Below are 13,717 nucleotides of genomic sequence, written 5' to 3'. Positions count from 1 at the left end.
AGACTCCGTGTGCTGTCGCTGTGCCGCCCCCTGCCTTTCTGACCCGCGCCCGCAGAGAAAGTCTCAGAAGCCGCCCCAGGCTTTCTCCCACGTTCTCCCTTTCTCTGTTTCAGTTGAGTTTCCAGAGCGTGAGCGCCCAGGATGACACCTGGCTGGCTGAGAGCTGCCTGGGAGGCGCTGGCGAGTGCCGAGAGCGCACCGGCCCTGACGCGGGGTGCGGCACGGCTGGGAAGCCTCCGGGCCTTTGGCTAAGCGCGCCGGGGGACGGCCCAGGGGGGTGACGCGCATCCACCACTTGGCCCGCGCTCTTCCAGCCTCCGGCGGCTCACAGCAGGCTCGGCTGGGGATCCAAATGGCGGGGTGTCGGCCCTGAGAGAAGGGGGCGCGGAGGGAAGAGGGTTGCGCCTTAGCCCCGGCTCGGCCCCAACGCCCTCTCCCTGGCTCGCAGGTTTAGAAACAGGGCGGCCTTCTCGGCAGCCGACTCGGCGGCTCGGGTCCCCATATATAGTCATATCCACCGTCAACTGGGAGGCCGGCGGCCGGCAGCGAATGGGCGAGCAGCCCCCGCGGGAGGAGCGGGGAGGGGGCACGGGGCGGAGGGAGGAGAGGAGGAAGGGGGGCAGGAGAAAAAAGCTTTTCCAAAAAAGTATTGGCTGTCTTGAGGAATGCGGTCGCCCCCTTGGGAAAGTACATATCTGGGAGCAGCAGGCGGCTCCGCGCTCGCACTCCCGCTCCTCCGCCCGATCGCGCGCTCGCCCCGCCGCTCCTGCCGCAGCCCCAGGGCCCCTCGCAGCCGCCACCATGGACGCCATCAAGAAGAAGATGCAGATGCTGAAGCTCGACAAGGAGAACGCCTTGGATCGAGCTGAGCAGGCGGAGGCCGACAAGAAGGCGGCGGAAGACAGGAGCAAGCAGGTCTGCGCCTCCCCGGCCCTGAACCCGCGCCCCGAGCGCGGGGACCCGAGCCTGGCACCCCCGGCTGGATCCCCACCCCGAGGACTCGGGGAGCCACCACCCTACCCCCACCACCACCCAGGGCGGCCAGGGCGCGCGTCTGGAAAGAAGGAAGGGAAATGCAAGAGCCAGGCTTAGTCTAACTTTGTAGTCTGATCTGAGGACGCTTATTTCCCTTCTCTGGTTCCCATGGCCCGCGAAGTCAAGTCCTAGAGGCGCTTTATTCTCAGGACTGGGAATCAGTTTGGGGGAGGGAGGAGGACACCCGGTTCCTGGGGACGTTTGAAGGAAGGGCGCGGGATGGAGAAAGGGTGTCGAGTAATTCAAGTGTTATAAGTTATTTGACTTTTGACTGGGGAGAAAGGAACGTTAAACTTGGGGAGGAAAGGGGAGTCATGGAGTTGTTACCAAAGAACAAAGATGGGACGGAATGGAGGCTACAGCCCGAAAGCCAGGCCAGCAGTGGCGTTCTTCTGTGTCCCCAAGTAGTGGACTTGAGCCCGCTGAGACCTCGGCAGGAGTCTCCTCCCAGGGCAGGTGGGTGTGCGGGGTGAGCCCTGGAGCGGTTCCAGCTCGGGTAAAGAGAAAGTTACCTTGGGTCCCTTGCACTCCATCTCGGCGGCGGTGCCCCGAGCCCCAGGGGCCCCAGTCAACCCGATGCCCGTGTGTTGTGTGTGTCTAACACCCGGTCCGTGCCGGCCGTCCGCGCCCGCCCGCCGCTGCCCCCAGCTCGAGGAGGACATCGCGGCCAAGGAGAAGTTGCTGCGGGTGTCGGAGGACGAGCGGGACCGGGTGCTGGAGGAGCTGCACAAGGCGGAGGACAGCCTCCTGGCCGCCGAGGAGGCCGCCGCCAAGGTACCCGGGGCGCGCGGCACAGCGTGGCGCACGAATGGCTAACTCTTTCTCTTTCTCTCTCTCTCTCTCCCTGTCTTTCCCTCTGTCTCTCCCGCTGTCCCTGTCCTTCTGGTTCTGTGCACCCACACCCCTCCCCTTCGGGATCACGCTGCCTGCTGCACCCCCCTCCCTCCCCGTACCCCCTGGCCAAATCCCAGCTGGAAGATGAGCTGGTGTCACTGCAAAAGAAACTCAAGGGCACCGAAGATGAACTGGACAAATACTCTGAGGCTCTCAAAGATGCCCAGGAGAAGCTGGAGCTGGCAGAGAAAAAGGCCACCGACGTAAGTGCACGCTCACACTGCTTCCCTCACCTCTTGCCTGCGTGGCCACTCTGCGGTCACCACAGGGCTAGAGAGCAATGGAGGAAGGTTACTTTCTCCTGCTGGACACCTGCACACAGCCCTGCCATGGCCCAGAGCATTGGATGCCGCCTCTGACTGCTACTGCACACATTCATTTATATTTCATCCACTCCTCTCTTCTTCTCCTTTCCTTTACCTCCCTGGGGGTGGAGGTGGGTAGATGAGAGGCTGGGAGAATAGAGCAGCTGAAATTGGACTCTGGAGGTGAACTTCACTTCCCTGGTGGCAGAAAACCCTTGAGGTGTCGTCACCAAGGTTTGTGGAGAGAATGCCAGGTTTTCTTCACTTTCTTTCCTTTTGCCCTCTCCAGTGGGTGGGAAGTTCTGGATTTTGGTGGTGGGTCTAGTCAGGGTTCAGAGAACCTGGCCTCTAAATGAAAGAAATGACACAATGGTACTTTTACTTAGAAGGCTGCACTTCATGGTGAGGCACAGAGACACTTTGAGGCTTCCTTTCTCACTAGCGTAAGCCTTAATCCACCCCTTAAGATCTGCCTGGGAAGATGATACTTGCTTGGGTCTGCAGTCTGAAGGCACTAGGTCCAGAAAGTAAGCTGTGAGTTATATATAGCTCAGTGCTTTATATGGTATAGTGAGCTAGCTGCCCCCTGCCCCTCCTGCTGGCCCCGCCCCCACCTGTCAGCCTTTTGACAACCGCCACATAGTTGCAGGGGTGATGCACACAGCTAAGGCCCTCCTAAGCTCTTTGTCCACTGCCCTTTGGAAGCTTTTTAATTGAGGGCTTGCCTCTTCTGCCTCAGAAAGTCAAGCCAAAGGACCAACTTCTTTTCACACCATTGGATTCCATGCTAAAAGCTAATTAAGCCTAGAGGCCCAATTAGAAAAGAATTCCTTGGGAAGTTGGTAACAATTCCAAGAATGCGTGAGCACAGGGAAAGCTATGCCAGCAGTTGAAACACCAAGGGCAACAGCAGACTTTTTTATATGAAAGTAACATGCAAATAACTGAAGGGTCTCAGGTCTTGAAATTAGTAAAGGCCTTTGTAGCATGAAAGGCTTGAGATGTATGTCCAGGTGTGCTTTGTAAATGAGAAATCCAGAGAGGACATTTAGAATCTGACAAAAAGAAATTTTCAGTGAAAAGTTTCCTGGAAAGGGGATTTGGGGGAAGCACTGATTTCACTAAAACATTTAAATTATAAACTACCTGGCTTTGGAAAAAGAGCCAAAAACCATATATAACTCTGAGCCTACTTTGTATAATGCAGATCAGATGCCTGCTCTATATATGGCTAAATGAAAGATGCCTGCCTCCCGCAAATTCTCCAGCAGGACGTTTATTTAGCTTTTTCAAAAGAGCTGCTGATAGATGAAGGAAAGATAGTCCTTATAAGGAAAAGAATGCAGAGAATTTGAAAATAGCCCAGTAAGACTGAAGGCAAAAGAGGGAGAAAAAGGTTACTACAATTCTTAAAAAAAAAAAAAAAAAAAAAAAAGGATAATAATTATTATAACTATGCAGTGCTAACATGTCTTTATTGAAAAGTCTTGTTGAAGGGAGCACTGGAATGGGGTGGGGCAGAAATGGAAAAGAAGTTATTTAAAGTCAGCTGGTGTGGGAAGCAGCAGGGGAGGGACCTTCTTGGATCTTGTTTTGCTTATTTTTCCCACTGGGGAACTGCCCCTAAATCTGGCATATATGGTTTTTTTGGTAGTGTATTGATCACATTTCCTTTTAGGACACTTTAGGTTGTCTGGAGTTTGGAGCCCGTAGGAATATTGAAGAAGTTAGTGAAGAAATGCTATACAGTCATTTGTTGATTAACGAAGGGGGATAAAGTCTGAGACACGTGTCGTTAGGTGATTTCTTCATTGTGAAAACACCACAGAGTGTATAGTACTTACACAAACCTAGAGGGTATAGCCTACTAAACACCTAGGCTACAAACCTGTACAGCATGTTACTGTACTGAATACTGTCAACAATTGTAAGACAAATCACCAGGCCATAGGAATTTTTTAGCTCTATTATAATCTTATGAGGCTACTCTCATATATATGCAGCCCCTCGTTGACCGAAACATCATTATGTGGTGCATGACCGTATTCAGAGTGGTAGCTTTTATTTATTACAAAATAGTCAGAACTTGAGGAGGAAGAGACAGATGTCACTAGAAAAAGGGAGAAGTGGGGTGAGGGAGAAGTCAGTTTCCTGAGGTGGAATCATATTAGCTTTGGGCTTAGGACATTTTACTGTCATTGTTCACCAGTGTAAAACACTTTTACATTTTTTTAATTATTATTACTAAAAACATTTTTCTGCTACTTTACTGATGTACTTTACAAATCCTATTCTGGAAGTGGGCTCTTCCTAGCTTAGAAGATTGTCATCCAGGAGTAGTATCCCTGATGGTCTTGTTTCGAATTTTGTGTTGTCGTTCCACCTAAGTCAAAAGTGAGGCTGAAGGGGATCGAAGACTCCATTTTTTTCTGGCCCCCAATCTCTTCCCCAGTAACTGTGATATATCTGATATTTATAGCATGTGAGTCTTTATCCCTTTGTAGGTCTTTACTTCCTAACTTAGGGATTCTCAACCTCCTCTAAACATAATCACTTAGGAAGCTTTTAAAACCTACAGTTAGGATGCACCCAAGGCCAGTTAAATCAGAATCCCTGGGGTGCAACCCAGGCAGCAGCATTTGAAAAATACCCAAATGATTCCAACCTGCAGACAAGGGTGAGAAAACGCTTCTAAACTCTTGCATAATGACATCAGCATGAAAATGAACTCACCTGCAACTGACTTTCCCAGGACATTAAGTCACTAATTGGCTGCTTAGAGCACTTGCCAGTGTCCAGCAGTTTCCTGGCAGCTCCTGGAGGTTCCCAGACACCCGGTTCCCCCATTCTCAATGTTGGAGGCCCACAGTCTCTGCACTTAGGGGACCAGCTGTAACCTCCCCGCCTGACCAGATAAACCACGTGAAAACAAAGCGAGACGCTCCCACCTACAGGATGCAAGGACCCAAGCTGGGATTTGTGAGAGTCTCAGCAGAGGCTATGAGGAACTCCACAGAAAATGAGTCAGGAAAGCAAAAGTTCTTTGTTAGGGCTTGGAGGAGGAGAGGGTTGTCAAGCATGTTTTCTTTATTATTCCCACACATAGGGAGCTGGCTTTAAGAGCTTTCTGTGACAAAGCTGAGGAGAAAAAGCCCTGAGACTTAGAAGGCATTTAAGAATACATCACAAGGGGGAAATCAGCGGAGATTGTATCTGCAGTGGTTTTCTCCACCTGTAGCCAGAGGTTCTCTCATAGGGTTCTGTGGCTTTCCTTGGGGCGCCTTTTAAAGGCATCCCAGTCCAGCCCAGGATTGATCGGATTCCAGGAGATGGCAGAGGCTGGTCTGACACCAAAGAAGGCTGTAAAGACAAGAGACCCTTTGGATGGCTGTTTTCATGGGAAGTGAGCCCCAGCGAGGTTGGCCTGGGATCACACAGCTGCTTATGGGCCTCAGCCTGACTCTTAAAACAGTGCTTGTGTTATTTCTTAATCGTAGCTATCGTTTGAGTTTTTAACTATGTACAAGGTATTGTGCTAAACGCTTTATGGTCCTTCATAATTCTCATAGCAACCTCATGGGGAAAGTACTATTATTATTCCCACTTTTACAGAGGACGCCCAGAGAAGACAAGTTATTTGGTCGAAGTCACGCAGCAGGAAACTAGGCGCCAGATTCAACGTAGGAAAACTGCATTTAGAACAGGAGGTCTAACCACTATGCTCTACACGTGGGTGCTTTTCACTTCGTGAAGTTTGGGGGAATGGGGGTATTGCTGGGGTTATAATCTTGTGGTTAGGATCAGTCCCTTTGGGGTTATAATCTTGTGGTTAGGATCAGTCCCTTTAGGGCATATTCCGGCTCCAGACCCGCAGCTCAGCTTCTCTGGCTCCTGGGCATGGGAATCTGGACTCCGGAGCGCAGCGCTCCCGCGGCCAGCAGGAGTCGCTATTGCCCTTAGCAGCCAGCTCCGTTTCCCCGGGTCACCACGGCGCCGGGGAGGGGCCTTATAAGTGGAAGCCAGAACCCTCGTGTAGTGGCCTCCCGGAGCGCCCAGCCCACCAGGTACCCCCGCCGCGCTCCGGGCGCGCCTTTCTACCAGCCGCCTCGAGCATGCGCAGTACCCCGGCCGGGCCCGGGATCCGCGGCGCGCACCCCGCCCTGCCGTGCCCGCCCCCGGCGCTCGTGCGCCCGCCTGCGGTTCGTCTGCGCCGCCCTGGAGGCCGCGACTTCCGGACTGCTCCTGGCCGCAGGGGGCGCCGCCGTCGCACGGAGAGGCCTGGGCGGGGCGGACCGGCGCTGGGCAGCCGGGACAGCCGCGGCAGCCGGGTCCGCAGGGCAGCAGCCGGCCTCTCCCATTGCAGCCCGCCTGCCCGCCTACCGGTCCGGCGCGATGGCGGGGAGTAGCTCCCTGGAGGCGGTGCGGAGGAAGATCCGGAGCCTGCAGGAGCAGGCGGACGCCGCAGAGGAGCGCGCGGGCACCCTGCAGCGCGAGCTGGACCACGAGAGGAAGCTGAGGGAGACCGTAAGGGACCCACCCATCACCCCGCACATCCCAGAGGCGCATCCTCCCCGGGCAGCCCCGGGGCGCCCAGCAGGGCCCTCCTGCAGGCTCCGGTCCCCAGTCCCCACGCCTCCAGGGCGCACCTGGCGCACCTGGGCCAGCTGGCGGCGGGCTCTGGGGAGGGGCCCGGCCTATTCTCAGCCTTTCCTTTCCATCTCGCTGATCTAAAGTAAACGCTCCCAGGGGAAGCAGGGGCGGTGTTGAGAAGGTTCTGGAAGGAGCATTTTCCCAGGAAGGGTCTGTTTCTGGGGTGGTGGCTTTCGGTCGTGTGTCTGCGTCCCCGGGAGGTGCACTTTGCGCTGCTGGCTTGCTTTACTCTGAGAGTGGAGTGGGAGGAGGTCCTTCCTCTTGGACATGCGTACCTTTGAGAAGGGGGTGCCGACAGGTCAAGTGGGAGAGACACTGTGGACTTGGGGCCCGGGGATGCTGCACTCCGCCGTCCCCGTCGACCCTGTGGTTTCCCGGAGGCCTGTGTCTCTGAGGTGGTAGAGAGCCATTGACAGCTTGACAGCGCCGCGTTCTGCTGGAAGAGCTAATATATAGTACAATACCCTTCACCCTTCCCTTTCTTCAGCAGTCCTCCTTCGCTCCTCTCTCGTACAGATAGATAATCTTTTGTTACCAAGTCTTGGAAAAAGTTGGCGAAATATCAACAGTTATTGGGTGTATTCTCTTGCGGGCTTCCCCTCCCCCTTGTTAAATGTAATACCTGGCTTCCTTCCTTTCTTCTAAGGCAAGTGTATCCAGCAAACAGGAACAGGATTTCAGAGGTAGTATAGTATTTGATATTTGTCGATTTTGTGTGTGTGTGTGTGTGTGTGTATTTTAATCAAGATACTGAAACAAACACCTTAGGAATGTTATGACAAGCGATAGTATGATGTCTTGCTGTGCTTAATATACGGGGCTGTTCTGAGATGAGTAAATCGTTCTGGTTAAGTGTTTGTAAATGGCTGTATGGCTGGCCACAGAAACTTCAAGATCTGAAATGGTCCTCTTCAGAGGAAAGCTCAACTAGAGAAAGTTTCAGATAAAATACAAGCAGGAAAAAGGAAATCAATAGGCGAAAGATAATTCTCAGTATTTGCTTTATAGGACGAGTCAGCAAAAGTCCTGTGGATATCCCTGAACTTGGCTGGGTGGTAAACTAATTCCGACTCCCTAACTGGCTAGCAGCTGTCGTTGAACCATTTGAACTATATAGAATATGATGGATAAGAACAAGAACTTTGGAGCCAGACTGTCAGAATTTGAATCCTGGCTCCACTACTTACTAGCAGTGGGCAATTTACTTAACCTCTGTGTTTCAGTTCCCTCAGTGTAAAGTGTGGGTAGTAACAGCATCTTCCTGTCGGTTAAAGGAGTTACTATGTACAGACAGTACAGTGGTGCTTGGCGCAGCAGGGTAAGTGCTGTGTGCCCACTGTCATTAAAACTGCACAGCCCTGGCAACACAGTGCTCCTTCACCTTCAGTTCCCCACGCAGCAGGGGGTCTTAAAAATGGCTGGCTCATTTTATGACATCATAAAACACTTCATTTACTGCTTTTAATCAACATTTTTTGGGGCGGGGAGCTTGAATGAAGAGGAAGTGGACAGGCTGGTAGGCATGTTTGATGGGTTGAAGTGGTGTTAGTGGTAGAAGTCTGAGGTCTTCTCACCCTGCTAGGAAAGAGTATGTGTGACCCTATGCGGAAGAGCCTTGTATTGACTCCTGGCCTAGTGATTGATGTTAGACACAGAAGATAAATTTTATGAAGGGCACATTATTACTTTTATTTTAATGTGCATCTTTTGTGCATCGTTTTTATAACAGTACTCTTCCTGTGCCAGTCGGCTAAAGATAATTAATACTTTCATTCTTTTCACGGCTTTATATCAAAAGTGGTTTAAGTGGTTTCATTTTAAGTAATTTTTGCAAGCAGTCTACCTGGGTGATTGAACATAGAACCTTTTAAGACAGCAACTTGAGGACTGGATCAGACCATTGAAGAGAGACTTTCAGGCTGCAAGTTGTTCCTAACTTCTGAAATTGGAACTGAAGTGTAGCTACCTTAGGTATTTAGATGTAGCTTGGGCTGTGAGTTAAGCTAGCAGTAACAGTTTCTTTTGGCAGCAAAGATAAAGGTTTAGTGACAAAACCATGAGCCACTGCAAAAAATATTTGACCAGAGAGTTGGCCTAAATTCAAATACTCAAACGTTCAGACTGTAGTTAATAGGCCCTATTAAACCAGCCCTTACCTTGGAAAAAGCAGCCATCCCTTACTTCCTCCTAGTCTGTGTTTCCAAGTTGTGCGGATCCTTCAAAATGTTGGAATGAGGTTATTTTGCTTGACATGATTGACTCCAGATCTTGTGACCCACTAGGGTTTTGTTTGCTTTTTTCATTATTTTAAAAAAAAAAAAAAAAAAAAAGGCAAGAAGAATCTTCCTTTCTGAGTAGTATCCAGCAAACAAGGAGACAGGGAGTTGTGGCCAGAAGGTTCTTAATTAGTAACATGATTAAATCATGGGAAATAACCAATTTACAAAAATTCCCAGCATTTTCCCTCTTTACACTTGGTAAATATTTCCGGGATAGGAAACCGAGGGTGCATTTTGTGCTTGCATTGGCACTCCCAGAGTGGCTGTAACTGGAATGTACACTCTCGATTTCTGCTTTCATATGTAAGCAAGGCAGAGGCACTACAATGCCTTGTTCATGTCTGTTCTCCCTCATTATACAAATATGCCTCGTAAATTATGGGCTTTGGCACACACACAGGAGGTTGTGTTTATCTGTTATCCATGGGAGTGCCCCTTAATGTCATCAGTGTTTTTCCCCCCTTTCCTTACCATATAAGGGCAGAAGTTTAGCTTGGCTGTGGTCACTTGGTCTTACACAGCAAGTTGGGTGAAACCTTCTTCGTATAACTACAGTTTGCATAAAATAAAAAGGACCTGACCTTTGATCATCCCAGTTTCCACTCCCGGTTCAGTCAGGACTTTGGAAACATATTGCAGAGGATTGATTTCTAGAATATAATATTCTCCCACCAGTATTTTTTCTTAATAGCCTTACCTGGAATACTTTTTCAAAAAGTAAAAGTCACTGCCATTTTTAATTTTCTGTGGTTGCATTGGCTGAAACATCTGGATTTCATGAAAATCTAAGCCTCGTAAAAGGTTGTTTTTTTTTTTTTTTTTTTTTTTTTTCCAAATCTGATTTGGGATATTATACTATGGTGGGGTGGGCATGCCCTTGATTTCTATATAGTACCATGTTGGGGTGGGGGAATGGGGTGCATGCCCTTGGGCTGTTACCTTAGAGGAGGGTCATATGCATTATAAGGCACCTCAAGTACAAAGCACCAGGAAGTTATTTAAAAACAGATCTGCAGGAAGACATTGGTAGCCTTGACTAATACAGCAGTCTCTTTTTTGAGTAGTTCATTAATTGTTAGAACACAATAGCACTTTTGAAATAAAAGAAACTATCATCCCAAATTGAAAGACTTCACTGGCAGTCAGCACGTGGGGCTGTTGTTATAAGAAAGCTAACTCCCCTGGGTGCAGTGGCTCACGCCTGTAATCCCGGCACTTTGGGAGGCCGAGGCGGGTGGATCACCTGAGGTCGGCAGTTCGAGACTAGCCTAGCCAACATGGTGAAATCCCATCTCTACTAAAAATACAACAATTAACTGGGCATGGTGTCACGTGCCTGTAATCCTAGCTACTGGGGAGACTGAGGCAGGAGAATCGCTTGAACCCGGGAGGCGGAGGTTGCAGTGAGCCAAGGTCACGCCACTGCACTCCAGCCTGGGAGACACAGCTAGACTCCATCTCAAAGAAAAAAAAGAAGAAGAAGAAGAAAGCTAACTTAGTACACTAAGAGTGATTTACATGCCTAGAAATAATTTGTGTCCAGGGTCTTGACCCTCCCCAAATGCCTTGTTATTTATATGTGCTTTTAAATAACAGATGGTCATGTGTCTATGGGCTTGTACCAGCAGAGGCAACAGCAGGTCCTTAAGAATCCCCAGGTGCCATGATGAAAAGAACCTTAGAAAATATCGAAATAACCTCAAAACTTAGAAAAAAAAATACCAGAAATAAAAGCTAGTAAAGGTGAGAGGTGTGGGGCTTTTGGAGCATAGAGCATAATAAATCAGAATAAAAAGTAAAAATAAGAAAGAGAAAAAAGTAGCCCTGATTAAATTATAAAATTAAACATATCTTGAATTCTAACAAACCAAACAAAAATTCTACTAGGCCAATGTAATAGGGCCTGCAGAGCCTGTCATGGGTTCAGGGTTTTCCCATAAAGTTAGGTGTGCCTCAGATACTACTCCCAGGTCCTGGCTTTAACCTCAAAGGCCCTCTGCCTGTCCTGCTCTGAAACCTCTGGGGCAGTAGGCATTGACTTCTGGGCCAGGGAGTAAATGTTCCGTGTCCTTATGTTCCATGTCCTTACGTGAGCTTCCTATTACCCATTAGCATTGTTTTATGAAGTTTTCAATTTTATATCCTGCCTAATTTCAAAAAGATTGTGATCATCACTTTAGTGGATGATTTGCATTGCAGCAGCTGTTCTCCTAGTCCTAATTAGGGTTTGTCCCTGAGGCCTTTCTTGGGGAGTTGGGATGGGGGCGGGAGAATATCTCAATCTGATGTCGGAAGAGATAAAGACCACAGGAGTGAGAACTGCCAGTTCCAAGGTTTCCATGACGTTCTGGGAAGCCAGGAGAAGTGACAAGTGGAGAGCTGGCATGCCAGGAGCCTGGTGACTTGGATTTTAATCCTGTCTCCCACTGATGACTCTATGGCCTCCGCATACTTCAGTGCCCAGGGTCAGAGTTCCCTCCTGCCGCCTCTTTTTAGTCAAGAGCTAGAAGAATGGCCAGCTTCTTTGGGTGGTGGCAAAGGGGATTGTTTATTTATAGTACAGATTCCTGCCCTCCCCCTTTGACCTCCTGAATCAGAATCCCTAGGGACAGGGCCTGGAAGTTTGATTTTTTTAATATTTATTTATTTATTTTTAAATTTTTTTTATTTATTTTTTTTTGAGGCAGAGTCTTGCTCTGTCACCTAGGCTAGAGTGCTGTGGCGTGATCTCGGCTCACTGCAACCTCTGCCTCCCGGGTTCAAGTGATTCTCCTGCTCAGCCTCCTGAGTAGCTGGGATTACAGGCACGTTCCACCACGCCTGGCTAATTTTTGTGTTTTTAGTAGAGTTTCACCATGTTGGTCAGGCTGGTCTCAAACTCTTGACCTCATGACCCAGCTGCCTCGGCCTCCCAAAGTGCTGGGATTATAGGCGTGAGCCACAGCGCCCACCTGAAATTTTGATTTTTTTGATGCTCATCTCTGGGTTGATTCTGACACTCAGTCACTTGTGGGAATTGCTGATGTGGACAATGCCTAGGGATCCTTCTAGCTAAAAAGTTGAGACCCTATTTTTTGGATTTACAGGGCCTCCTCAGGAAGGGGCAGGCACCCTCAGGTCTGCTGTGTGTGCCCTACCATTCCTCTCTCTGTATCACAAACTGGCACCTAGAAATGGGTCTCCATGCCCAGTTGTTGCTGGGGCACCCTCTATGAAGCCCTGCTGGCTAGTATTCCTGTAGGACATATTTTCTGATTTCCGGGAGTCTGAGGTTCTACAGAACGACCCTGGGGAAACACAGGAGTGGCATTTAGACAACAGCATTCTGTAAACGCAGTGCCAAGAGCTCAGGGAAAGAATGGGGGTGGGGTTGATCGGAGGGAAGACACGGATGGATTGGTGGGGGCCCTTTGGGTAGGGAGATCTCATGTGCGAGGCTGGAATGAACATGAGGTGCTGTCTCCTTCCTTTCTGGTGACTCAGCTGTGTGGGGAGCTGGGGGATAGAGACCTGTCACCCAGAGGGTTCTATCCCCAAAACGTAAACAGTCATCTTTCTGCGAGTACAAAGTCCTTGAGGTTTAGGCCCAGATCTAAAGCAGGGCAGAGAACTTAGAACTTGGTAGCTACAAAAAAGTTTTGAAAATCTTGCTGGCATTGCTCTAATAGGCCGTAGCCTCTGTAACAAGGATATTTGCCATCATATTGAAAATAGTAAGAAAGGAGGAAAGAAAAGAAAGTGCACAGTGCTTTTGAATACATAACCTAGACCCTCTGCGGAGGCTTCTTGTTGTTGTAGGGCTTTTGGATTGTGTGCTTGGTTTTTTTGTGTGGTTTTTAATTTTGTTTTGTTTTGTTTGCCCTTTGTTTTTGCTTCAGCTTTGAGTTCCCCTCCACCCTCAAAAGGAATAGAATTTTACTGGAAAATGAAAATATAGAAAAGTGAAGAAATCTTAACTGACCCAGAAGTATATCCTTAATATATACATCCTTCCAGTAATAGTAATAAAAAAACGCCCAATGGTTTTTCAAAGACACTTCTCTATAATTAAGAAATTTGTTATCCTATTACCCTTGCCCTTCAATACACACACACACCAGAAACAACAGTCATCTGCCAGTAATTCCTAGCTGGGCCCATTTACCAGCTGTGCACTGATAATGATTTACTTCGTAGGCAGTACAGTTGTAAATGCTCTTCCTCCGGTTTATTTCACATTTGCCCTGCTCCCTGCCTCCATCAACCAATTACTACATTTTTGTCAAGATAAAAGTGTATTCACATGTTTTTATAGAGTCCTTCACCGTGGTTGGAGATGCCCTACTCACCTGTCTTCTCAGATAAAACTTGGCATTTAAAATCTTACAAATCTAGATGAGCAAAGAGCTGAAGGTTCTCAGATTCCTTTGATTAAAGACTGACCACAGTCTCTAACTGCATTTGCATTTCCAACTCTGTATTGTGGATCCATAAGCTAAGAACATTGCTTTTATTAAAATTAGGTTGGTTTTACTTATCTTACTGAGCCCGTACTCTGTGCAGAGAACTGTGAGT

General features: G+C 48.8%; 1 protein-coding gene across 23 annotated transcripts in view; it reads left to right on the top strand.

Annotated features, from left to right (window-relative positions):
- Nucleotides 1-615: 615 nt before the first annotated feature.
- TPM1 (tropomyosin 1) overlaps nucleotides 616-13,717 on the top strand; it is a 29,386-nt gene continuing 16,284 nt past the window's right edge. For 8 of the 23 annotated variants that reach the window (XM_003901020.3, XM_003901019.3, XM_009210344.2 and 5 more), the window contains exons 1-2: nucleotides 616-915; nucleotides 2,007-2,132. In XM_003901020.3, the coding sequence (XP_003901069.1) occupies nucleotides 802-915; nucleotides 2,007-2,132 (240 nt within the window). In that variant the 5' untranslated portion in view covers nucleotides 616-801. Of the gene's footprint in view, nucleotides 916-1,683; nucleotides 1,810-2,006; nucleotides 2,133-6,423; nucleotides 6,759-13,717 lie in introns of those variants that run through there. The other 15 variants (XM_003901026.4, XM_009210349.4, XM_009210350.4 and 12 more) reach the window with 5 other exon arrangements.

The sequence above is a fragment of the Papio anubis genome, chromosome 7 (assembly GCF_008728515.1).
Source record: "Papio anubis isolate 15944 chromosome 7, Panubis1.0, whole genome shotgun sequence".
In the NCBI taxonomy this organism is placed as follows: Eukaryota; Metazoa; Chordata; class Mammalia; order Primates; family Cercopithecidae; genus Papio; species Papio anubis.
This window is presented reverse-complemented; position numbering and strand designations above follow the sequence as displayed.